Source organism: Heliangelus exortis (genome assembly GCF_036169615.1).
Source record: "Heliangelus exortis chromosome W unlocalized genomic scaffold, bHelExo1.hap1 SUPER_W_unloc_2, whole genome shotgun sequence".
In the NCBI taxonomy this organism is placed as follows: domain Eukaryota; kingdom Metazoa; phylum Chordata; class Aves; order Apodiformes; family Trochilidae; genus Heliangelus; species Heliangelus exortis.
Genome location: NW_027285919.1, coordinates 562176 through 587763, shown reverse-complemented (window position 1 = coordinate 587763; position 25588 = coordinate 562176). Strand labels below are relative to the sequence as shown.

General features: G+C 49.3%; 1 protein-coding gene across 1 annotated transcript; it reads right to left on the bottom strand.

Annotated features, from left to right (window-relative positions):
* Nucleotides 1–3472: 3472 nt before the first annotated feature.
* LOC139790600 (zinc finger protein 3-like) lies at nucleotides 3473–4976 on the bottom strand. The gene has a single exon (XM_071732473.1). It carries the CDS (start codon nucleotides 4461–4463, stop codon nucleotides 3951–3953), a length of 513 nt encoding a protein of 170 aa, XP_071588574.1. The 5' UTR covers nucleotides 4464–4976; the 3' UTR covers nucleotides 3473–3950.
* Between the last annotated feature and the right edge of the window lie 20612 nt (nucleotides 4977–25588).

Sequence of the window (25588 nt, the reverse complement as noted above, 5' to 3'; positions counted from 1 at the left end):
CTCTTTCATTTAGCACCAGAGGTTTTCATACTTGGAAGCAGCCCTGTCACTGCTACATTACAGGATCCTACAACACCCTATCTCACCCAGACACATCTGCCCCAATATCTCAATGTTGTTGCCTTCTGGGAAGCATCCTGGCAGCACGCAGCCTCCCGTGGCCAGGCAACTCTGCCTCTTCCCCACTGTACCCCAGCACAGCCCCAGGGCACTTGGCTGCAGTCCCCTTCCAGCACCCTGCAGCCTTAGAGGAGCAATGCAGCACGGAGCTGAATTACCCCAGCATGCTCCCTGCTCATTCAGCAGCGATTTCCCTCTGTGTGGTGGCAGCCGTGACTCATTACCCTTCTCCCCATGCCCTGTTACTGGAGGAGCCAGCAGTGAAATGACACCTTCTCCATACCTCCTCATTCTCTTACCATCTCCTGGACAAACTCCACTGCCTGGTATTATTTTTAGCTCCCAGGAAGTCTGATCCTTTTCTACATGCATACACGTGCAAAGGAAATGTGCAGAGGCAGATGGTTTCAGAGAGCTGCAGCCTCATATGGGGAGCTGCAGGATGGCCACCTGCCTCTCCAGGTATGGAGAGGGAGCAGCAGGTCCTGCTGCCGTCAGCATCCTGAGCAGGGACCTGGGTGGCATCATTTTTCCCCCATGGCTCCCTTTAGATGGGGCTACAGCCCCAGACAGGTCTCCACACTGCTGACTGTGCCCAACATGTTCCTACTGCATCTGTCACTTGTCATGAGATGGAGAAAAGTCAAACTGCTTCAGTCCCTCCTGGAGGCTGGGGTAGCAACGTGAAGCAGGGAGGTGTTACAGGGGCACCACTGGGGAGTAATCAGGCTGAGGTGAATCCCCCCACCTACCCTGGGGATGCTGTGGCAGGGTGCCAGGCTGATTATTTATAATGCTAATTGAGAGCTGATGGAACAGCCACTTGCCAGGCACTAGGCTTCTGCAACACCAGGAGGGTTGTGGCCTCCTGGGATGGGAGAAGTGTTGCAGCTCCTCCTTTTCCAGGCCCTGACTTCTACCCAAGGTAGATTAGGGATACAGGAGGATTTGGTCTTCTTACACCCAGTGCTGCTGGGTTTCTCCAACATGCCCAAGAACAGAACACCTCCCAGGAAGCCTCTGGGTGCTAAGCAGTGCCAGGGAGGAAAAAACAAGAGGCAAAACAGTCTATTTATTGAAGTACCTAAAATAAGATGTGTGAGCCTAATTTTAGGCACTGGGTATTGCCCTTCAGAGTAATGAATTAAACACTGCCACTGTTGGGGTGTACACTGCACTTTTCCTAATGCTCTGGGAGAGAGCTTGTGTCTCTGGAGCAGCATCCTGCAGAGATCAGCCCTTGCCACCAGCCTGGCTCATCACAGGGGCACTCAGACATATGCTGTAACAGACTGGGACAACATAAACCCTAAACAGCAAATACAGCCTATTTAGTGATTGAACCCAGCAGCAGGGGAAACCAAGGTCTACAGCCACCTGGTGCTGACAGCAGGTCCCCTCTGTTGAGCAGCTCCCTGGGACTGGAGACACCTTCAGCTGAGCTGTACCACTGCCTGTGCAGCAGAGCCAGGCATGCTTTATTAATGCTAATGAATTAAGTCTTCCAACACTCAGCATGGGGAGGAAAGCCCTCCCTCCTTTCCAGCACAGCCACTTCCCCTCTAGAGACAACCTCTGCTTCTCCCACTCTCCCACTGGACACCCAGGCAGTGCCAGGGGGAATCTCCTTTCCCTCCTCTTCCCACACAGCCACGGGTGACACTGGAGGTGCCAGGGCTGCTCCAACCTCAGTCAGGGCAGCTGCTCAATTGAGTGGCCAAGCACAGCCCTGGGGGGCTACAGGAAATGGCAGGGCACTCCAGCACAACCACCTGCTGCTGGCACAACAGCACAGGACTGTCACATCCCATGGCCTGACCCAGACAACAGCCAAAGGAGATTCCATCTCCCAGGCCAGTGCTTCCCTTTCAGGGAAAAGTTACCCTTGGAGGGTAAACAAAGAGTGACAGCCTCCTGACACCATGCGAGTACCCCTTGATCACAATAAGATGAAATGAAATATTTCTCTACAATCAAAACATCAATTCTGTTGCTCTAAGAATTGAAGTTTATTTTCAAGTAATTTTTCAGGAACACAAATCACTCACAAGTATGCATGAAAATAGATATTCTAAAAGCACAAAATTAGATACTTCAATGTTCAGGTTGTGCAATCACAAGGGCTGATTGCTTGGATCACAAAAACCACATACTCAAATGACATCTCAACAATGCAATCCCCTCACCCCATGGGTCCACACGTCACAAGGCATGATGATATCATAAGGGAATATCATAAGGCAATGATATCATGATGGCTACAAGCTTAGCATCTTCACTCCAGCTTCTTCAGTTCAAGAGGTGCACTTTACAAATTGATGTCTTTTAGGACACTAAAAGGGCATTCCAAATGAGAGACTTCTTTGTGGCATTACATGCACTAACATTATTCACTATGAAGGGTGATCACAAACTTCACGACAGTAGAGCATAAAAAAACCAAATAAGAATGGAAAACTTACACAAATGCAGCACAGATAAAAATACAAAAAGAACTCATAACTAATTTTGTCTCAGTTTTGCTCCTTCTGCAGATTTCAGCAACAGTTATTTATCCCATTATCTTCTCTCATGGATAAGTTTTCCATAGTAATTACATTCCATTATCACATGTATCATTGCCATACACACACCTACCTATGTTATTCAGCTAGTAAATTTCCATGAGACTCCCTTAAAATATTGCTTATACTTTTCTACAACTTCTGTACTTCTACTTCTGTAAAACCATTGCATATATGTTTCTTTAAACTACTACTTCTATTTCTCTAAGTCTACTGCTTCACAAGAAATGAATCAATCAAGCAGGGAAGATTTTCTGGGGCTTTTCTTCCAGATTCTTGTCTACTGAGCTGTCACCAGCTTGTTCCATCCTCGTGAGAAACCATTCGAGATGTAATTCTCTTATTTCAGGGGACAGCTGAGAGAAGCCTTACTGCAGGCTGCTCGAGGTGTCCCATCACATCACCCTTGGTGTCACAGAGGTTTCAGGAGAGCTCATGAAGCATCCCTCCTGACAGGCAAGGAGCAGTAACACTCCTCTGAAGAGCTGTGCCAGCTCCTGGAGTCTGCAGGCATCTACAAGGTGGTGAAGGGTCTGGAGAAGAAGTGCTCTGAGGAGAGACTGAGGGAACTGGGAATGTGCAGTTGGGAGAAGATGAGGCTGAGAGGAGAGCTTCTTGCTCTCTCCAACTCCCTGACAGGAGGTTGTGTTGAGGTGGGTGCTGGCCTCTTCTCTCAAGTGAACAATGAGAGGACAAGAGGACATGGCCTGAAGTTGCACCAGGGGAGGTTTAGGTCAGATCTCTCATTTCTTTTCTGAGAGAGTAGTTAGGTGTTGGACTGGTCAGCCCAGGAAGGTGGTAGAATCACCATCCCTGGAAGGATTTAAAAACCATGTAGTAGAGATGATCCTGCTCTGTTGCTGTCAGCATTGTCCTGCAGTCTGCTGCCTCCCTCTTCTACTGCTCCCTCAGCTGCACGCCCAGCCTGGTGTGCAGGAAAAGTGTCCAGGATCCCATCCTGCCACATCCCTTTAGGAGGGTGTCATAATTGGAAATACTTTCCTGTTTATTCCTTATTCGGAAGAAAAAGCCTTCATGACGCTGAAACAAATATTAGAAGTCAAATTTTGGATGGGACATGAAGTGGTTCCTGAGCTGACTGCATTTTGTTTTCCACAAGAAGATGAAGAAAGCATCATTGTTGTGATGGAGCTTGGGAAATGAGGGCAACTTGACCCTTCATACTTGGTGATGGTTGTGCTGGGTCAGGTAATGACAGATGAAATCTAATTTCCAGTAAAATCTCTTGTTGCACTGGGAGTTGCTTTAAAGTTTTTCACTGGTATAGAGGCGTTGATGGTTCTTCAAATGGGAGTTTTGACGGAAGCTCTTCCCACAGTCAGGACACTTGTAGGGATGTTCACCCCTATGGATCCGTAAGTGTTGGGTGAGACTCGAACTGGCTGTGAAGCTCTTCCCGCACTCACGACACTTGTAGGGACGTTCACCCCTATGGATCCGTAGGTGTTGGGTGAGATTCGAGCTGGCTCTGAAGCCCTTCCCACACTGGGGACACGTGTAGGGTTTTTCCCCAGTGTGGACATGTTGGTGATTAATCCAAGAGGTGCTGTTGTTGAAGGCTTTCCCACAGTGAGTGCAGGGATACAACTTCTCTCCTGTGTGGATGCGGCGATGTTTTGATAAATTGGAACTCTGGGAAAACTCCTTCCCACACACAGAACATTTAAAGCGTTTCTCACCCCTATGGATCCGTTGATGCTTGATTAAAGCTGATCTCCACCGAAAATCTTTCCCGCAGTCAGGGCAGGTGTAGGACATGGTACCTGTGTGATGGTGTCACCGTTGGACCAGATCCGAGCTGTCACTAAACCGTCTCCTGCAGTCAGGACATCTCTGGGGTCTCTCACCCTGATGGATTTTCTGATGGTGGAAATGGGCTGAGCAGATCCTAAACTTTCTCCTGCATTCCTCACTGGTGTCAAACTTTTCTCCTGCATGGATTTCAATGATTTTCAAAATTACACTAATACCAAAATCTTTCCTATCCTTATGACACTCAGTGAGGTTTTTGCCCAGATGGAGACATCCCGTGTTTCAGAAAGAAGCCATAGTATGGTGACAAAATAGGGGTTGGGCTTTTTTTGTTTTGGTGGCAGCCAAAACCTACATCAAACATACTGTAGGTGAAAATGGAATGCGAGGTGGAATAGGGAGGGTAACCAGAGAGTTGGACACCCACTGATCATCCTTTACTTCATCTTTAGGAGCTACACTTGCAACGAAAACCCAAAGGGGCCATTGTGTGGGGCAGGGGGTGCTGTGGTTTTCAGCCACTCCTGGCTTGAGCTGTGATGGCCCAGTTGTACTGGACACTGGACACTGCAAGAGGTAATTCAGGACTCCCCCACTGCTTGCTTAAACCCCTGGGATGAATCAGGGGTCTTATATCCCACCCAACCACTTCGATATGAGTTTGGGTCCCCTGTCATGGTAACAAATCCCACCATGGCCTATAGGATTCCCCTACTGCACCCACATGCAGGATGAGCTGCCATCCAGTGGGATGCATTGAGGTCTCCTAAGGGAGTCCCCGATTGTGGCTTCTAAGCCCTGGGGTTATCAAGTCCCCAGGAAGGATTCCGGACTTGCCACTAAATTCTTCTCCAAACGCCCTTCAGGCTTTGGGGAAATGTCTCCTGGCACCTTTTCTGGGAAGATCTTAATAAACCAAATATCTCTGCTCTGGGTGGGGATTGGTTTTTGAACAGAGAGTGAAGAACCTGGATTTTGGAATCTTGAGGAACACTGAGGAAATATTTCATCTGAATCTGCGGCGACTGAGTTTGAATTTGATCTGGATATAAAAGGTGCTTAATTTAACACCTTTTAAGGGGTTAAATTTGTGAAGCACAACCAATTAAGGGGAAGCACAACCCCCCTGTAACATACGTTGATGAATTTGTATTCCTAACCAGTAAAAGTCAGGAAAAGAATTAAACTGAGTAAGAAGTGAATAGGGGGCTAGGCAAAGCAGTTGAGACATGTAATTTTCCACTGAAACAGTGTGAACAATACAAGGCCCTGATGAGACTAACTTCTATCTCAAAGATAATTAAAAGTGTAGGTCCTGTTCTTAAAACAAGACACTGCCAAGGCTAACAAAGGAATGTTAACATCTGCACAAGAAGAACATTGCAACAGGAAAGGATCTCAACAGATCAATTCCTGTGGGAAAAGGAGAGCAGGCCAAGTTGTTTGTGTGAATTTATCTAATGTAGAATTAGAACTAGTGATCATAACCGGTACAATTCAAGACTAAACCGAGAACAGACCAGGCAAAGCAGTCCAAACTCGTAATTTTCCACTGTTTCAGTTAGGAGCAAAACAGCTTTCCACTGTCACAGCTGTCACGGTTTAACACTGGCCCGGCGATTAAACCGGGTGACAGATGCTCTCTATTAATCTCTCTCTCCTCCTTGATAAGGAAGGAGAGAGAATAAGGGAGAGAGACTTATGGGTTGGAGGCTAAACCAATCAACTTTAATGAAACAATAATGCTATATATATATATATATACACAAATATACAGGAGAATGAATATCAGATTCCTTCCCCCTTTTCCCCCAACAATTCTCACGCAAACCAAGGCTGCAGGGCAGCCCTGGGAAAGTCCAGGCTGGACACACAGGAGGCAGGAACACAGGCAGGCAAACAGACTGGATGAGATCCTTCCAAGATGCCGGGTGAAGGCAGGCAGGCAGGCAGGCAAGCAACCGGGCAGGGCAGCAGGGAGGGCAGCAGGGAGGGCAGGAGGGAGGGCAGGAGGGAGGGCAGGAGGGAGGGCAGGAGGGAGGGCAGGAGGGAGGGCAGCAGGGAGGGCAGCAGGGAGGGCAGCAGGGAGGGCAGCAGGGAGGGCAGCAGGGAGGGCAGCAGGGAGGGCAGCAGGGAGGGCAGCAGGGAGGCAGCCAGGGAGGCAGCCAGGGAGGCAGCCAGGGAGGCAGCCAGGGAGGCAGCCAGGGAGGCAGCCAGGGAGGCCAGCAAGCAGGGCCACAAGCAGCCAGCCGGGGAGGCAACCAGGCAGGCCAGCAAGCAGGGCCACAGGCAGCCAGCCAGGAGCTTCTGCTGGTCTTTTATAGTGCCACAGGTGAGACCAATTAGCTGTTAAGGGGGGTGGTACCCAGCACTTCTGCTGATGATCTCAGGTGAGGCCAATCAGCTGGTACGGGTGTGGCTCGGTCCTTGAGATCCCCCAACTCCATACCGAGGATGACGCACATGGGATGGAATACTCCATTCGAGAAACTTGCTGTCAACCTCAGCAAGTTCAACCACCGACAAGAAACTCAGAAAAATCACCTTTATCCTGGCCCAAACCAGGACACTCCACCCCTTATTCCATACCATTTGCGTCATGCTCCAATCAGCAGAAATTAGGAATTCTCACCTAGTGTTAGATTCGCCTGTGGTACACATTGTACTTCTCCATCTTTCATCATTACCCACCAAGTGTGTCCAGGCCCTTGAGCAAAAGCAACCCCACGAATGGGTTTGCCTTTGCCCGAGGCAGGATAAACCCAAACTGTTTTCCCTAGGAGATTCCTTTCATGCACCACAGGCACTTTGTCTCCATCTACTGTGTGTAGAAGATCTGACTGAGCAGGACCAGCTCGATTGATGGAACCCCTGGTATTAACTAACCAGGTAGCTTTTGCCAAATGCCTGTCCCAGTTCTTGAAAGTTCCACCACCCATTGCCTTTAAGGTAGTCTTTAACAGTCCATTGTACCTTTCAATTTTACCTGAGGCTGGTGCATGATAGGGGATATGGTATATCCACTCAATACCATGTTCTTTGGCCCAGTTATTTATAAGACTATTTTTGAAATGAGTTCCATTATCTGACTCAATTCTTTCTGGTGTACCATGTCTCCACAGGACTTGTTTCTCTAGGCCCAGAATAGTGTTCCGGGCTGTGGCATGAGGCACAGGATATGTTTCCAGCCATCCTGTACTTGCCTCCACCACTGTAAGCACATAGCGCTTACCTTGGCGGGTTTGAGGCAGTGTGATGTAATCGACTTGCCAGGCCTCCCCATACCTATACTTTGACCACCTCCCTTCATACCACAGAGGTTTCAACCTTTTAGCTTGCTTAATTGCAGCACATGTCACAATCGTGGATAACCTGGGCAATAGCGTCCAAAGATAAATTCACCCCTTGGTTACGAGCCCATCGATATGTTCCATCCCTGCCTTGATGACCTGAAGCATTGTGGGCCCATTTGGCTAAAAACAGTTCACCTTTATGGTCCCAGTCCAGGTCTATTTGGAACACTTGAGCAGCCTCATCTGCTCACTGGTTGTTTCGATGTTCCTCAGTAGCTCGATACGAAGGTACGTGGGCATCTACATGATGCACTTTTACATCAAGTTTCTCTAACCTTGCAGCAATGTCTTTCCACAGTTCAGCAGCCCAGATAGGTTTATCTCTACGTTGCCAGTTGTTTTGTTTCCACTGCTTTAACCAACCCCATAAGGCATTTGCTACCATCCATGAGTCAGTTTAGAGATAAAGTCTCGGCCACTTTCCTTGTTCAGCAATGTCCAAAGCCAATTGGATGGCTTTTACCTCTGCAAATTGACTTGATTCACCATCTCCTTCATCTGTTTTTGCAACTGGTCGTGTAGGATTCCATACAGCAGCTTTCCACCTTCGATGGCCTCCTACCAGTCGACAGGATCCATCAGTAAAAAGAGCATATTGTTTTTCATCCTCTGGTAGTTGGTCATATGGTGGGGCTTCTTCAGCCCGCTTTACCACTTTTTCTGGTGGCATTCCAAAGTGTTTTCCTTCTGGCCAATGTGTTATTGCTTCTGCAATTCCTAGATGATTGAATCTTCCTATCCTAGCTCTCTGTGAGAGTAAAGCAATCCACTTGCTCCAGGTAGCATCGGTAGCATGATGGGAAGATTGTCTACCTGTATACATAAAACCCAGTACAGGTAATCGTGGCACCAGGAGGAGCTGTGCTTCAGTACCAATCACTTCTGAAGCAGCTCTAACTCCTTCGTATGCGGCCAGTATCTCTTTTTCAGTGGCTGTGTAATTGGCTTCGGAGCCTTTGTAGTTTCGACCCCAAAATCCAAGAGGTCGGCCTCGAGTCTCTCCTGGAGCTTTCTGCCAGAGGCTCCATGTAGGACCATCACCTCCATCTCCGGTGTAAAGAACATTCTTAATGTCTGGCCCTGTTCGAATTGGTCCAAGGGCCATTGCCTGCACAATCTCCTGTTTAATACTCTCAAAAGCAGCTTGTTGTTCTGAGCCCCATTTAAAGTCTTTCTTCTTCCGAGTAACCTCATAGAGAGGTTTTACAATCTGATTATAAGAAGGAATATGCATCCTCCAGAAACCAACAGTTCCTAAGAAGGACTGAGTTTCCTTTTTAGTAGTTGGTGGGGCCATAGCTGTTATTTTGTTAATCACGTCCATTGGGATGTGGCGACGTCCATCTTGCCACTTAACTCCCAGAAACTGGATCTCTTGTGCAGGTCCCTTGACCTTGCTCCTTTTAATGGCAAAACCAGCCTCTAGAAGGATTTCAATTATCTTCTTACCTTTCTCATAGGCTTCCTTTGCTGTGTCACCCCACACAATGATGTCATCAATGTACTGTAGATGTTCTGGAGCTCCACCCTTTTCCAAGGTATCATGGATCAGTCCATGGCAGATGGTAGGACTGTGTTTCCACCCTTGGGGTAGTCGATTCCAAGTGTACTGGATACCTCTCCAGGTGAAAGCATACTGTGCCCTGCATTCCGGTGCTATAGGAATAGCAAAAAATGCATTAGCAATGTCAATAGTAGCATACCACCTGGCTGCCTTTGACTCCAGCTCATACTGAAGTTCTAGCATGTCTGGCACAGCAGCGCTTAGTGGTGGAGTAACCTCATTCAGGGCACGATAGTCCACTGTCAGCCTCCACTCTCCATTAGGCTTCCTCACTGGCCATACAGGACTGTTGAAGGGTGAGTGAGTCTTGCTGATCACTCCTTGGCTCTCTAGTTGCAGGATCAGCTTGTGAATGGGGAATCACAGCATCTCTGTTGGTGTGATATTGACTCCGATGCAATTGGCATCAGCTGATTTTCAGCTTTCAGCCGCCCCACTAAAGAAGAATCATCTGAAAGGCAAAACAAAGCATGCAGCCGTACTCAGTCCTAATAGCTGCAGTACAAAAGGAGCATCAGTACTCTTTTGGGTCGTTGAAGTCACCTTCCCTGAGTTAGTCTATGCCGAGGATGCACGGAGCATCTGGACCAATCACTATTGGGTGTTTATGCCACTTTATTCCAGTGAGGCTCACATCAGCCTTCACAATAGTCAGTTCCTTAGATCGCCCTGTCACTCCAGAAATAGTGACAGAGTCTGTCCCCTTCTGATTCGATGGCATTAGTGTGCATTGTGCACCCGTGTCCACCAAGGCTTTATACTTTTGTATATGGGGGCACCAGCCCTGGAGGTGTTAAAAATAGAGGTAGATGAAGTACTACCCTGGGTGGTTACATGTTGTACAGTGGACAGTTGGACTCTATGATCTTAGAGGTCTTTTCCTGCCTTGAGGATGGTTCTTTGATTCTTGTGATTCCAGGGATTGAGATCTCTATTAATTCATCAGCACTGTGCCCAGAATGGCCACCAACCATCACATCAACCACAAATCCATCTCTGTTGGCAAACAGCAGGATCATTGAAGTGTCTTCTCTAGTTGGTTCCCTCACCAGTTGTGTCAGGAAGGTCTCTTCCACAACCTCCAGGACTGCTCCTTCTCTGCTGGGCTGTATATCCAGAAGATGTCTGGGAAGGTGGAGTACCCCATGAGAACAAGGTCCCAGCTCTCATAATAATATTTTATCTGCCTCTTGTTCCTGGTTGGGTGCTCTAGAGCAGACTCCCACCATGGTATCTGCCTTGTTGGCCTTCCCCCTGATCCTTTCCAATTCACACTCTACCCAATCCTCACCATGGTTCAGCTCTGTGCAATCAAAGCTCTCCCTGACACACAGGGCCACCCCATCCCCTGTCCTGCCTGGCCTATTGCTGCACAACAAGGGGCAAAAACTGCTGAAGGAGAAGGTGAATGGAGCCAGTTTGCAGAGCTGGAAGCCATCCAGCTGGCTGCAGACACTGGGGAAGGAGAAAAGGGGAGAGTAGCTCCATCTCTCTGATGGCCCCTGGATGGTTACAAATGCCCCGTGGGGATGGGTACAGCAAGTGGTACACTCCTCTTATGGCTTTTTCTTTTTCTGAATTTTTAGGCCAGTTTTGTTTCTTTCCTAGGGAAAGAATTGCTCCTTTAAGTGATACTGTGACCCTCAGTCCTTTCACTCTCTACCAGTCAGTGGTGTCAGAGGAGCTGTCGAGCATTTTCTGGGACAGTATGGTTTCAGTCCCTCTCCCCAGCAGGGCTAAATCTGGCACTCAGGTTGGATCTAGCAGCACCTTGGCTCCTCTCTGAGAAGGAGTTTAGAAAGCAAGGGGGTGCAAGCTGTGACTCCCTGGGTGCCCTCCCCAGGTTATGACAAGTGCTCACCAAGACCTTTCCCACGGGGCTGCTCCCAACCAGGCAGCCCCAGCCTGTGCCATGGCCCGGGTGAGTCCCCTGCAGGGGCAGACACTGGCACTTGTCCTTCTGAGATTTCTCTCCAGATGACCTCTGCTGCTCCTTGATGCCTTTCATGCGGGCACCGCCCAGGACAGGGTGCTCTCCTTCTGGAGACAGCTCTATCTGATGGGATGGCCTCAGCAGTCCCTGGGGCTGTGTCAACCATGTCAGCTGTGGGGCTTCAGCGACAGCTCTGTCCCAGGCTCTGCTGGGCTCTGGGCAAGAAGAGAGCCCAGGCAGGGCTGGGAGTTCCCCCCATGCAGGCACTGAGCCCAGCAGGACCATGGAGGTGCTCTGGCAGAAAGACTCAGCCTCAACTGAGGACACCCACGGCTTTCTATGCCAGGGTTTCTCTTGCCAGCCCAGAACAGCTCCCTCCAGGCTCTCCCACCTCCCCTCCCCTCTCTCCCAGCACAGCCCAATTGCTGCTGGCCCCACACCAGTGCCCTCCCCAGGCTGCTCTGGGCAGTCCCACCACAGTCCCAGCCCCTCGGAAGGGCACAGCAGCTCCTGGGGGGGCAGAGAGAGCTCAGAGCCCCAGATGGGTGACCATGCATGGCAAAAGGAGCAGGAGGCACCCTGTGTCCCCTGCTCTCCTCTCCAGGAGATCCGCAGAGCTCTGCAGCCCCTCGGGGCCATCCCCTCTGCCCAGCCCAGCACAACAGCCCTGGCCCTTGTGCTCCTCAAGAGCTCTGACTGCTCCAGACACAGAGCAGCATTCCCAGGGCTGCTGCAGACAGGGAGGGGCTTCACTTCCCTTTCTTTCCTGAAACACTGACCAGAGAAATCAGAGAAAAAAAAAGGTGAATTTATTTCACTTTGAGTAGAGGTCCTCCACTTACACAAATTTTATTGATCAGAAAAGGCTGGTGCATAATAAAGCAGGAGGGATGAATAATGACATTACTTTTCCTTCCCATAAATTCCTGCTGCACTTAGGATAGGTATCAGAGAAAAATATACTGTTGAAGATTCATTTGTTTTACTTAATACAAGCCACGACCCCACAAACATTAAGTATCTGTATGACACAATAAAGGGTGGAAAATGGAGAGGGGATGAATAGCGACATTTCTTTAAAATAAGAACATAAAATAAAGGGGAAAAAAAAAAAAAAAAAAAAGCTAACTTGACAGTTCATGGTATACGCCTACATCTGATCGCAGATGGAGGCAGCCAGTCTATGGCTGCTGAAAAATATCAGTCATCAGCTTCCTCAGAGAACCCTGGAGCTCCTGGTTCCTCATGCTGTAGATGAGGGGGTTCACTGCTGCAGGAACCACTGAATATAGAACTGTCACTACCAGGATCAGGGATGGGGAGGAAATGGAGGGGGGGCTTCGGGCAAGAAAATATGCCAGTGCCGATGAACAGGGAGACCACGGCCAGCTGAGGGAGGCACGTGGAAAAAAAAAAGAAAGTTCAAGGGCTATTCCCTCTCTAATCTCCAGCACAGTCTGTCCTGGGCTGTCCCATCCCCTCTGCCTCTTGCCCTGCAGGCTCTGCTCCTTCACCTGCCTGCCCCACCTTGCTGTCCCCTTCCTCTCCTGACATCTCTGTGTCCTCCCTGCCTCTGCCTTGGCACACAGAGCCTTGGGCTGATCCAGGCTCCTTCTGGGGGATGTGGTGTTCCCCAGCATGGCCCTTGCAGTGACATTTCTTTCTTCTGCTCTCCACTCCAGGCATCCCCAGCTGCATTTTGGGCCATTCTGGATCTTGACCCATTAACCTGTGCAGACTGGGCATTAGCTTGTGGTCTCCAAACCCCATCTTGTGATATCTCTGTGCACTCTCCATGGCTATTGAGGTGTCTGAAGATCATCGAATCACAGAATCACTGAAATATTTTGTTTGGAAGGGACCTCTCATGATCATCCATTAAATTCCCTGCAGTAATCAGAGACAGCCTCAGCTAGCTCAGGTTTTCAGAGCCTCCTCAAGCCTGACCTTGAAAATCTCCAGGCTTGAGGCCTCAACCACCTCACTGGGCAACATGTGCCATTTTATCCAGTACCCTTATGATAAAGAACTTGTTCCTAACATCCAATCCAAATTCACTTTTCACTAAATTAAATCCATTGCCCTTCATCCTATCAGTCCAGGCCCTTGCAAGCAGTCCCGCCTCAGCTTCCACTAGGAGCCCCAGAGGTACTGGAAGGTCCGTTGTGCTACAGTCAATACCACACAGGAGGATGAAAGAGAGGAAGGAGAAAACGTGTGTTGAAACTGAGGGGATTCCAGGTCTCTGCAGAGGTAGATGTAGCTCACAGTACTGAGTAGGAAAGGAGAAGTCTCCCTTACCGAATATTCAGTACTCTGAGTGTGCAAACACAAAAAGGTTCTCAGGAGCAGCCAACATTGATTTACTAAGGAGAAATCTTGCTTGACTAACGTGATATCCTTCTGCAAAGGGGTGACCAAATGGGCAGATGAAGGGAGAGCAGTGGATGTCATATACCTTGACTTCAGTAAAGCTTTAGATACTGTCTCCCGTAACATCCTCATAACAAAACTCAAGAAATGAGGGACAGAGGATTGGATTGTGAGGTGGATTGGTAACTGGCTCACTAACAGAGTTCAGAGTGTTGTGATGAGTGGCACAGAGTCAAGTTGGAGGCCTGTGACCAGTGGTGTTCCCCAGGGATCAGTACTGGGTCCAGTTTTGGTCAATCTCTTCATTAATGACCTTGATGAGGGAATGGAGTATACTTTCAGTCAGTTCCTGATGATCCAAAGTTGGGAGAGGAGGCTGAGACACCAGAAGGCTGTGCTGCTCTCCATGGGATCTGGACAGGCTGGAGACCTGGGCAAGGGTGAACTTGATCAAGTTCAATAAGGACAAGTGTAGTGTCCTGCATCTGGGTAGGAATAACACCAACCACCAGTGCAGATTAGGGGACATTCTGCTGGAAAACAGCTCCATGGAGAAAAATCTGGAGTCCCAGTGGACAGTAAATTCTCCGTGGTTCAACAATGGGCCCTTGTGGCCAAGAGGGCCAATGGTGTCTTGGGGTGCATCAGGAAAAGTGTGTCCAGCATATCTAGGGAGGTTTTCCTACCCCTCTGCTCTGCCCTGATGAGACCACACCAGAAATACTGGATCCTGTTGCTCAAGAGGCAGGGATCTGCTGGAGACAGTCCAAGGAAAAGCTAAGAGGATGATTAAGGAACATGAACATCTCTCCTATGAAGAAAGACTGAGAGAATTTGGGCTGTTTAGCCTTGAGAAAAGAAGGCTTAATGAATGCCTATAAATATCTGAGGGGTGGTGGTCAAAAGGAACAGGCCAATCTCTTTTCAGTGGTGCCCGTTAAGAGGACAAGGAATAATGGGTTTAAGCTAGAACATAGGCAGTTCCACTTCAACATGAGGAGAAACTTCTTGCCTGTGAGGTTGTGGGAGCACTGGAACAGGCTGCCCAGAGAGGTTGTGGAGTCTCCTTTTCTGGAGACTTTTCCACACATCTCTGGGTGTGTTCCTGTGTGGCCTGCCCTGGGTGACCCTGCTTTGGCAGAGGGGTTGGACAGGATGATCTCTAGAGGTCCCTTCAGAAAGGGGACAGAAAGGCATTGGGTGCAGCTGGCCTTTAGCAAGCCCTTTGCCATGCTCTACCATTGTCCTGTTGTAGCCAGACTGGTGATGTCTGGATTGAAGAGGTGGGTGATGTGGTGGGTGGGAAGTTCACGAGATGATGAGGGTCACAGTGCCATCAGGGATCCAAAGTCCTCCTGGCAAGCAGTGACGGTGCCTCAGTGTCTAGAACTTGTGCCAAAACTATTTCCTGTCTTTAAAATCCCCCTGTGGGGTAGGACAAAAGGCACTTTCAGCCCCTTTGTGGATGAAGCCACGCTGGGGAAGCCTTTGAGCAACCTCATCTGATTCAGCCTGCCTTGAGCAGGGCACTCAGAGCAGGAGATGCTCAGGGGGGGGGTCTCTTCCAGCCTGACGTGTTCTGGGATTCAGAATGATCTGGAGAGTCATGGGAATGATCTGTAGGATCATGCACTGGAGGAGCACGGGAAGCTCATCCTGGAGAAGCTCCAAGAGACACTTGTGCTGACAGAGGCTGATGCTGTGGGTGCGATTAAGAAGAGAGTTCCATGAGGACAGGGACAAAGTTGGCTTCCGTTGAGTGGGATCATGGAATGGGTTGGTTTGGAACAGGATGATCTTTAACCCTTCCAACCCAACCCATTCCATGATTCCATGATTCTGTGACACAGTCCCAAGCCTGGGAGTCTCCAGAGCCACTACCGGGGCTTTGTGATGCAGGGTCTGCTGCCTGGACACCATTGTCATGGGGGTCTCCATGGTGACCCTGGGGGTATATAAGGGCTTTGGAGACCTGGGGTGCCCATATCTGGGAGAGCACCTCCCTCAGGAGTCAGCAGCTGCCCTGGGTGACCATGGAATGTCTGTGGCAGAAAATGCCCAAGGTGTCCATGGAGAAGGAGGTAGAAGCCTGCTCCCAGCCCTCCACAAGACACCAAGGTCAGTGACTGAAGGAAGGGCCAGAACAGAAGTTCCCCTGCAGGCTGTGGGGAGAGGGCAGCTGCCCCCTGCAGCCCATGGAGGAGCACGGAGGGGCAGATGTGGATCTGCAGCCAATAGACTCACATTTCTTTCTTTATTCTGCTTCCTACTCTAGGCACCCCCAGCTGAATTTTTGGCCATTCTTTCTTGCCCAAGCTGTTACCCTCTCTGAAGAAAAGTTCCACCACGCCCAAACCCACCCATCAGGCACTCCCAGGATACTCCTCTACTGATCTCTGTCTTCAGAGCACTGAGCCTTGACTCATCAGTCTCTGGGCAACACCGATGGTCTTTGGGCCATAAAAAACAGATCTCTGGGAACTCTCCATTGTAACTGAGTTGGCTGAAGATTATAAAAAAAAAAGAGTCATGGAATAGTTTGGGTTTAAGGGACCTCTATAAGCACTTAGTAACCATCCCTCTCCAGAATTCATGTAGGGTTCCTTCAGTACAGTATGGTCTCGCCAGAGCCTTCTCTTCTCTAGAATGAACACTCCCATCTCCCTCACTCTGTGTTCTTAACAGAGGTGTCCTAGCTGCCTCGTCTCTCCTCTGGATCCAGTCAATCAGGTCCATGTCCTCCCTCTATATTGGGCTCCAGATCTGGATGCAGTAGTCCAGGGGAGGTTTTACTAGAGCAAAGTGGCACAATCCCCTCTCTCAATCTGCTGGGCACTCTTCTTTTGATGAAGCCCAGGATGTAATTGCCCTTCTGGCCTTCTGCATGCGTGCACTGTTGGCTCATGTCCAGCTTTCCATCCACCAGCACCCCCAAGTCCTTTTCCGCAGGGCTGCTTTCTAAAACCTCGTCCTCCAGCCTGTCCTGATGGTGAGGATTGTTCTGATACAGGTGCTGCACTCTGCACTTGGTCTTGTTGAACCTCAGAAGGTTCACCTGGACCCACCTCTCCTGTTTGCCCAGCTCAATATTATGAATACTGCTGATGCTCAGCACAGATCTTGCTGCAGGAGTTTTGCATGCCTTTCCCAGTTTTGTATCTCATTTTCAGTGCTGTGAGTAGAGTGATTTAAAAATCCTTTCTGAACCATAGCAACGACCACTACAGTCTTTATTTGGGCCCAACGTGGGGTACAAAGGGCTGAGATAACAACAGATCTGACAAGAGCATGTTAAAACAAATTAATCATCATTTTTAATTTTATATTTTTAAGAGCTGCTCCTTTCCATGTTTGTAGTTTAGCCTTTTTGGTTTATTGGTTTGGATTCTTCTATTTTTTAAAGTTGTTTTTTTTTTTTTAATGACAAAATACCAATTATAGGTGCAATTCTTTCTTGAGTAAAGTAAGAAAACAGGCTTAACAAAAATCAGAAAACCAAAAAAGGATAAGGGGAAAGTCCTGAGTCATTTGTATATCCCCAGCACAGAGAAAGAATGATTCGAGGGATGGGATCAGAAGCATCCATCCCACCCCTGGAGGTGCTCCTGCAATTTCTGTGTGTGGCTATCATCCAACACCCTTGTACAGGCCATGTGCAGGGTGTGTTATAAGGCATCCCTCCCTCCATTCTGCTTGCAGAGAGCATCAATGCTTACATCACATATAACCCATGATCAAGCAGCCAAGTGCTGCACTAAACATCCCTGTTTTAGAACCTTTCCTGGGCTGTAAATTTTGTATCTGGACCTCACACCCTTCGAGGAATTTCCAACCAATCCCCAAGCAGTGGTCAAACTCTGCAGCACACTCACTCCACTTTCTCTCCTGAGTGTGACATCTGATGGTATGGAATGACCCTGACTGGAATAACTCTCTTTCAGCAGCCCTTACATAATTGTTTAATAATTTTTATGTCTTCTTTCGTGTAGCTACCAAAAATTTTTCTCATCAGATTATCCCTTGTAGAAATGTAACCTCATTAGATGTAACTTCTTCCTAGCGGATGATTGCAGAATGTATTTTATTGTGTAGGGAAAAACTTTCTCTACTTGAAATTTCTATAGTTGCAAAAAAGGAAATTCCTGCTTTACCTGAGTGCAGCAGTTCTCTAAGGGAGATGGGTTGGGAGCTGGTGCAAAGGAGCTGTAACACCCAGCTGCAGCCTGTAGACAACAAGTGTGATGGGAGGAAAAGACACACAGGACCTAGGAGGGACAGGGACAATTTGCCACGTCAGCCTTTCTACCACCACCTTGTCACTTGGCTGGGAGCTGGCACTCATTCAGCACCTCTACCTGGTACTCTGCTGCTGCTCCCCCACCCCAGAACACTGCCTGGTGGGACAGCCTGACCTTTTCTTGGCCTCACCTGGAGACTCTTTTCATTTGGATTCACTGGCTCCCACCTCCCCCTTTCCCCTCTTCACTTGCAGAGCCACCGGGCAAACCCAGCGCTGCGGGGCCAGGGCCGGTGGGAGGCAAGGAGGGCACGGCCGGCACCAGTGAGGCAGTGGGAGTGGGTGTCCGCCCTTTTTGTGTTGAGTTTTCTTCCGAAGCCAGGACATTGTGTGCATGCTGGGTGATGCCAAGAAGGAGCATTCCCTTTCTGAGGGGGAAATGCAAAGTGCAGCCTGCAGGGCGTTCTTGATGGCAGTGCAAAAAGCAGGTGCCGTAGGAAAGAGAGGCTGCTGCGGGCTTTTGGAAAGGGACACTTGTCATGCATTGCTCCTCCTGCCCCTAAGGGAAGGTGTCCTGCAGGCAGGGCAGGAACGGGCTCGCTGCCGCTGCCCCCATCCCCTCATTGTGTGACAGGACAATCGCTGCCAGCTCTCGGGGCTCCCCGCAGAGACCCCGATGATGCTGGTGCCATGCGGGTTGGGTGCGTGAGTGGGGATCAAGTGGCAGCGTGGGGACAGGAGGGAGCTGAGCGATCAGCAGCTGCAGGATGGAGGGTGGAAGTGGTGGTACTGACAAGGACGTGGTGACAAGGTGGTGGTGACAAGGTGGTGGAGGCAAATTATCCCAGAGCCTTCCCAGGGAGCCAATGAGAGCAATGTTGTGTTTGGAGAGGTGACGAACAATGTTCTCCATGAAGCGTTGGATCTCAAAGGTTTCTCCTCACTGTCCAGCCCTCTTTCAGAGACCCTCTGCACCAATACCAGTTGAATATAAAATTCTCAAGTGAAAACCAGTAAAACAGAACTTTTTAAAAAACCTTTTTTGATGCTCTTTGTAATCTTCCTCCAAAATGGACCCTCTCCAATTTGCTGTGTGAGTCTTGAACACTAAAAACACCACAGGGTGACTCGCGGCTGCTCACTACTGTAATGGGCCCCCTTGTGCCAGAGACTGAGCCCATGAGTACTGACAGGAGACTGAAAAAAAAACGGTTTTAAAAGTTAAAGCCAAAACAAAAACCCAAATTATTTTGAAGCATTTTGAAGCATTGGTTGGCCCCTTTGGGTCCTGTTACTGGCAAAGCCTCCCCAGAAACTTGTTAGAGAAGGTCACTGGAGGCCATGATTGCAGGGAGACAAAGGTTCTGTAAAGGTGGCTCTGAAGCCACAGGTATTTCTTTATTTGTTTGTTTCTGTATTTATGTATTTATTTCTTTTATGGATCAGTCAGGCCAAACTCTGAATCCCAGGCAATAGGAAGGCAGAGCCCATCCCTCACTTGTGGTTCAGGATTCTTCTGGGGGCCATGACGATGAGCAATAAAAACTGTAGGAAAAATGCATGGAAATGTTCCTTCTTAACAGCAGTGGGAAAACCTCTCCAATTAGCTGTACAAGTCTTGAAGATGTGAGGAATATCCCATGGAGAGCCTCTCTGTATTTCACTGAGCCCCAGGGTGTGTTTGGTGCTGAGTCCATGATCCTCAGGTGCTGAGAGATGAATGAACAAACTGCTCCAGAAGTCAGAATGGAACCTGAAAGTACCTTGAAGCATTGATTGGCCCCAGTGAGGACCATTGCTGCCAGAGCTTCCCCATGGCCTTGTTAGAGCAGAGTCAAATGCTCTGTAAAGGTGGCTCTAAAGCCATGAGTTTTGTATTATTTTTATGAAGCAGTGAGGTCACTCTCTGAACCCCAGGCATTGGGAAGGCAGAGCCCATCCTGACCTTTGTGGGTCTGGATTCTTCCTGGGGACAGTGGGGTGTGAAGATCAATAATGTCAGAAAATGTACACCACCTCCCAGCTACCCCAAGATTGGATGAAGAGCAAACCAAGTTCAAAGCCTAAAGAGAGAGATTTTCCTGGTGGTGGTGATACAGTGACCATTTCTAAAGTCACCTTTCCAGAGATTGTACAGGCAAAGGAACAGGATGGAGAGGTGGGCCCATGAAAACTTCATGAGATTCAACAAGGACAAACACAAGGTCCTGCACCTTGGTTTGGTCAATCCCCAGCACAAATACAGGTTGGGCAGAACATGGATTGAGTGCAGCACTGAGGAGGAGGAGGAGGAGGACCTGAGGGTGCTGGTTGATGACAAGCTCAGCACCAGCTGGCAAGGTGTGCTGGCAGCCCAGGAAGCCAAGCATGTCCTGAGCTACACAAAAAGCAACGTGGCCAGCAGGTCAGGGGAGGAGACTCTGCTCCTCTGCTCCACTCTGCTGAGACCCCACTGCAGTGCTGGGTCCAGTTCTGGAGCCCCAAGCACAAAGAGGACCTGGAGCTGTTAGAACAAGTCCAGAGGAGGCCACAAAGATGATCAGAGGGCTGATCATCAGGAGGTCTCTAGGACAACCTCCTGCTCTCATCAGGGTTGGTTTGGAGTAAGGGAAGGCTGCTAAATCCTTTATTATTTTCTTCTTGAAAAGCATGAAGGATTGAGATGACACAAGCTCTCTGGTAGATGTGCTTGAGTGTCTTGATGAGGAGAAAGTTTTTGAGTTTTTTCCTCTTGAAGGAAAGCCCATTGGTCCTCAACCTCCCATCATGCCCAACCAAGGAAGATATGTCTCCTTTTCTTGCTGATACCAAATGTGTTATATACAATCATAGAACATGCTGAGTTGGAAGGGACCCATCAGGACGATCAAGTCCAGCTCCTGTCCTGTGAAGGGTACACCAGGAATGACCATTTGCCCTGCTGACCATTTGCCTGAGAGCATCATTCAAACAATTCTTGAACTCAGGCAGGCTTGCTGCTGTGACCACTTCTCTGGGGTCAGTGGTCATTGCTTGGGGGAGTGGTCATTGCTTGGAAGCACTGAAGTTATTCCATTGCTGAACTGCCTTCTGTGTGAAAAAATCAGAACCAGATCCATCTTTTTCTTTCATGAGGATCCACAGACTGCAATGGGATCTCCCCTCAGCCTTCTTTTCTCCCAAATGAACAGTCCAAGGGACCTCAGCTGCTCCTCATAAGTCATTCCTTCCAGACCCTTCACCATCCTTGTTTCTATCCTTTGGACACTCTCCAACACCTTGATGCCTTTCCTATACTGGGGTGCCCAAACTGCACACAGTACTCACAGTGAGGCTGTACGAGTGCAGAGTAGAGCAGGACAGTCACCTCCCTGGGCTGGCTGGTGACACTGTGCTTGATGCACCCCAGGACACGGTTGGCCCTCCTGGCTGCCAGGACACACTACTGCCACATGTCCAGTTTGCCATCAACTGGGACCCCCAGGACCCTCTCTGCTCTCCAGCCACTCGTTCCCCAGTCTGTACTTGCCACCAGGGTTGCCCCATCCCATGTGCAGAATTCAGAACTTGCCCTTGTGGTTGGTGATTCAGCACTTGCTGGACTTGTGGTTCGGCACTTGTCCTTCCTGTGCCTGCTGATTGCCCAGCTCTCGAACCTGCCGAGGTCTCTCATCCACAAACTTGCTTCAGATTCCTTCCAGTCCTGCACCCAAGTCACTGATGAAGATGTTGAAGAGGACTGGGCCAAGGATGGAGCCCTGCAGGACCCCACTAGTGACGGGTCACCAGCCTGATGTGACCTCATTCACTGTCACCACTTGTGCTCCACCTGTGAGCCAGTTGCTCACCCATCACATAGCACGGTTGTCCAGCTCTATGATGGACATTTTATCCAGGAGGATGCTATGAGAGACAGTACCAAAAGCCTTCCTGAAGTCCAGAAATATTACATCCACGTGCTTCCCTTGATCAGCTAGGTGGGTTACCCTGTCATAAAAGTTTTGACCCACTAGGATCCCCAAGTCTTTCTCTGCAGGGCTGCTCTCAGTCATTCATCTCCCAGACTTTACTGACAGTGGGGATTTCCTCCTCCCAGGAGCAAGACCTTGCACTTAGCCCTGTTGAACTTCATGAGGTCTGCACAGACCTAGTCCTCAAACCTGTCCAGGTCCCTCTGGTTGTCATCCCTACCCTCAAGTGAATCAACTCAGCCCCTGAGCTTGGTGTCACCTGCAAATTTGAGGAGGATTCACTTGATCCTACCATCCCTGTCACTAATGAAGATATTAATTAGTAATGAGGACATCCACTACTATTTAGAAGGTGTATTTACAATCAGAAGGTACATCCTTCATTAATGGCATTCCCCTTGAACCTTATCCATTGACCAGAACTGTCTGCATGAGGTCATCCAGCCATTTCCTTGCTCATCCTACTGTCCATCCATCAAACACATCTCCCTCCAATTTAGCAATGAGAATGCTGGAGGGGATCACATCAAGTCTTGGTAGATGATGTCTGCAGCTCTTCCCTTCTCCACTGCTGCAATTACTCCATGGCAGAAGGCCAGGAGGGTGGTGAGGCTCAGTGTGCCCTTTGTGAAGCAGCGTTGGCTTCCTCAGATCACCTCCCTCTCTCCCCCATACATTTTGATATGGCTTCCAGGGGGATCTCTTCCATGATCTGACATCTCTTGAACACTAAAATGGACTTCTGACCCAGTCATCCTGATTTTTGTCATGTGACAAAGATATTGGGGAAAAAGTGATTTTAATATAGAAGTTGTGACTTAGTGGGATTTGATGTCAAGGATTGTTCTGTTACTATGTGGAAGGGGTAGGTAGGGTTTAAAACTGGAGTGGCTGACACAGGGATCTGAGGCACTGATTTATAGAACACAGTGGAAATGGAGCAAGGACAGGTTTGGAGTGATTTTTTCAGAGATAAGGGAAAAGCATCAGGAAGGGCCTCCGAATGAGTCAGAGTGAACTCCCTTGCTTTCTAAACTCCTTTTCAGAGAACTCCAAGTGTGGCTGGATCCAACCCTTACAGCAGAGGAATCTCAGAAAAAAGGAAATCAGGTAAAGAAGTCACTGCTGGATTGTTTATTTTTTAAACTTCCCAGAGAACACAGATGTTATTTGAAAAACTTTTCCAAAAGGCTTTGTTTAACACCAGAAAGGAAGATACAGGAAATGGTATGAACAATGAGATTTATTTGTGCGCATCATCATGGTGTGTAAAACAGAGAAAACACCTCCACCCCCAGCAGCTCCATAAAGCAGGCTGAGTCTGTTGTAAGACACATCATTAATGCTATGACATATTATCAATTACATGGACGATAAATTGAGCTTTTTATTACTTGAGAAAAATTCCTGTTTTGAGTTTCCTAACAGCACCCTTGAGCTCTTGGTTCCTCATGCTGTAGATGAGGGGGTTCACTGCTGGAGGAACCACCGAGTACAGAACTGCCTTTCCAAGTCCAGGGATGGGGAGGAGATGGAGGGGGGGTTTCAGATAGGCAAAGATGGCTGTGCTGATGAACAGGGAGACCACGGCCAGGTGAGGGAGGCACGTGGAAAAGGCTTTGTGCCTTCCCTGCTCAGAGGGGATCCTCAGCACAGCCCTGAAGATCTCCACATATGACACCACTCGGAAAAAAAAAAAACAGCCAAACCCTAAAGAGGCACCGACCACAAGAAACCCAATTTCCCTGAGATAGTAGTGTGAGCAGGAGAGCTTGAGGATCTGGGGGATTTCACAGAAGAACTGGTCCAGGGCATTGCCCTGGCAGAGGGGCAGGGAAAATGTATTGGCTGTGTGCAGCAGAGCAGTGAGAAACCCAGTGCCCCAGGGCAGCTGCTGCCATGTGGACACAAGCTCTGCTGCCCAGGAGGGTCCCGTAGCGCAGGGGTTTGCAGATGGCCACGGAGCGGTCGTAGGACATGATGGTCAGGAGAGAAAGCTCTGCTGTGATGAAGAAGACAAAGAAGAAAAGCTGTGCAGCACATGCCTTGTAGGAGATGTCCGTGTTGTCCCAGAGGGAATTGGCCATGGCTTTGGGCAGAGTGGTGGAGATGGATCCCAGGTCGAGGAGGGAGAGGTTGAGGAGGAAGAAGTACATGGGGGTGTGGAGGTGGTGGTCACAGGCGATGGTGGTGATGATGAGGCCGTTGCCCAGGAGGGCAGCCAGGTAGATGCCCAGGAAGAGCCAGAAGTGCAAGAGCTGCAACTCCTGCCTGTCTGCAAGTGCCAGGAGGAGGAACTGCCTGATGGAGCTGCTGTTGGACAACTGCTGCTTTAAAAAGCATGGAGAGCTCTTTAAGGAGGAAACTCAAAAAATAAAGAGATGATTCTCTGTAAAATGAGACCCAATTCCTATTGCAATTCTCCATCCTACACACACAGTTTTCTAGGAGTTCTTCCCTAAAGCCCATGTCTACAACCCTGCTTGTTGATGTTCGTGTCTGCAGCAGGGACTCTGTCGACTGGCTGGAAAGGAGTTTTCCCAGCCCTGCAATGGGGGCTTCATGGGAATGGTGTGGACTGGGACCAATATCAGAGTAGAAATTTTTCATATGCAATCATTGGTGCTGCCAAAGTCTTGCATGTTCTGTGCTCTCTGCATAAAAGAGCCTGCAAAACAGAAGGCAGTTCGAGAGCTTTGTTTTTTAGAACTCCACCATCTCCCCTGAGGAGTTTTCTTGGGGATCAGAACCCCTCAGCATTGCTGCAGCACTCAGGCAGAACAGAGTGAGCATAGAGCATTGCCTGCAGCTGCATGCAGAGAAGGGGGAGCTGGGCTGTGTCTCTGCCTCTCCCTGCTGAGAGCAGAGGGACCCAGCTCAGAGCACTCAGTGTCTGACCCTTTCTCAAGGTCTCAGCACCCCGTTTCCAGCCCAGGACACACCAGGCTCATTGTGCCCCCTGGAAGGCAGCTCCCAGCTTGGACAGACAGCCCAAGGAGACAGCCCAGGGATGGAATGAGGGCATCTGATGAAGGGACGTCAGCTCCCTGCCCAGCCTCACTCAGCCTGCACTGCCCAGAGCTTCCCAGGGCAGAGCACAGCTGGACACCTCCTTGCCTGAAACCATCTGCATGGCAGGAGCCCCAAGAGCTGTGCCTGCAGCTGAAACTCCCGCTCCCAGCCTGACATCAACAGCAAGAGCAGCTGAGGGGGGGCACTCAGGAAAGCCTTTCCCTCCCCCAGCCCTGCACAACCCCTCCCAGATGGTGATAATGCCTGGCAGGCACCTCCAGCCCCTGGGCAGGGGGAGGTGGGCACATGGCAGCACAGATGCACTTCAGCTCTCCTGTGAGCAGATGGAGGAGGAGGTGCCCAACATACCAGAGCTCATGGGCTGGCTGAGGGCTGTGCTGTCACAAAGACCCAGATGAACCAGGGAAGGTGATGGTGGGTGTATCTGTAGGGAAAAACAAGGGTGAAAGCACGGATGACTTTCCTAGAAAACAGGAGTGTGATGGTGCAGGGACTGAAAGACCCTGATCTCACCTTCCCAGATGAGGTTTCCCTCCCACCCTTACAAGACAGAGAAGTGCAGTCTGAGGAAGGACACGTTTCCTAGCAGGAATCTATGCCCTGACAATGATTATAAAAATCCCTTCTAAAATAATCTCGGTAGGATTTTGGATCCATGAGTAGTGCTGTCCCACAGATCAGTCACAAA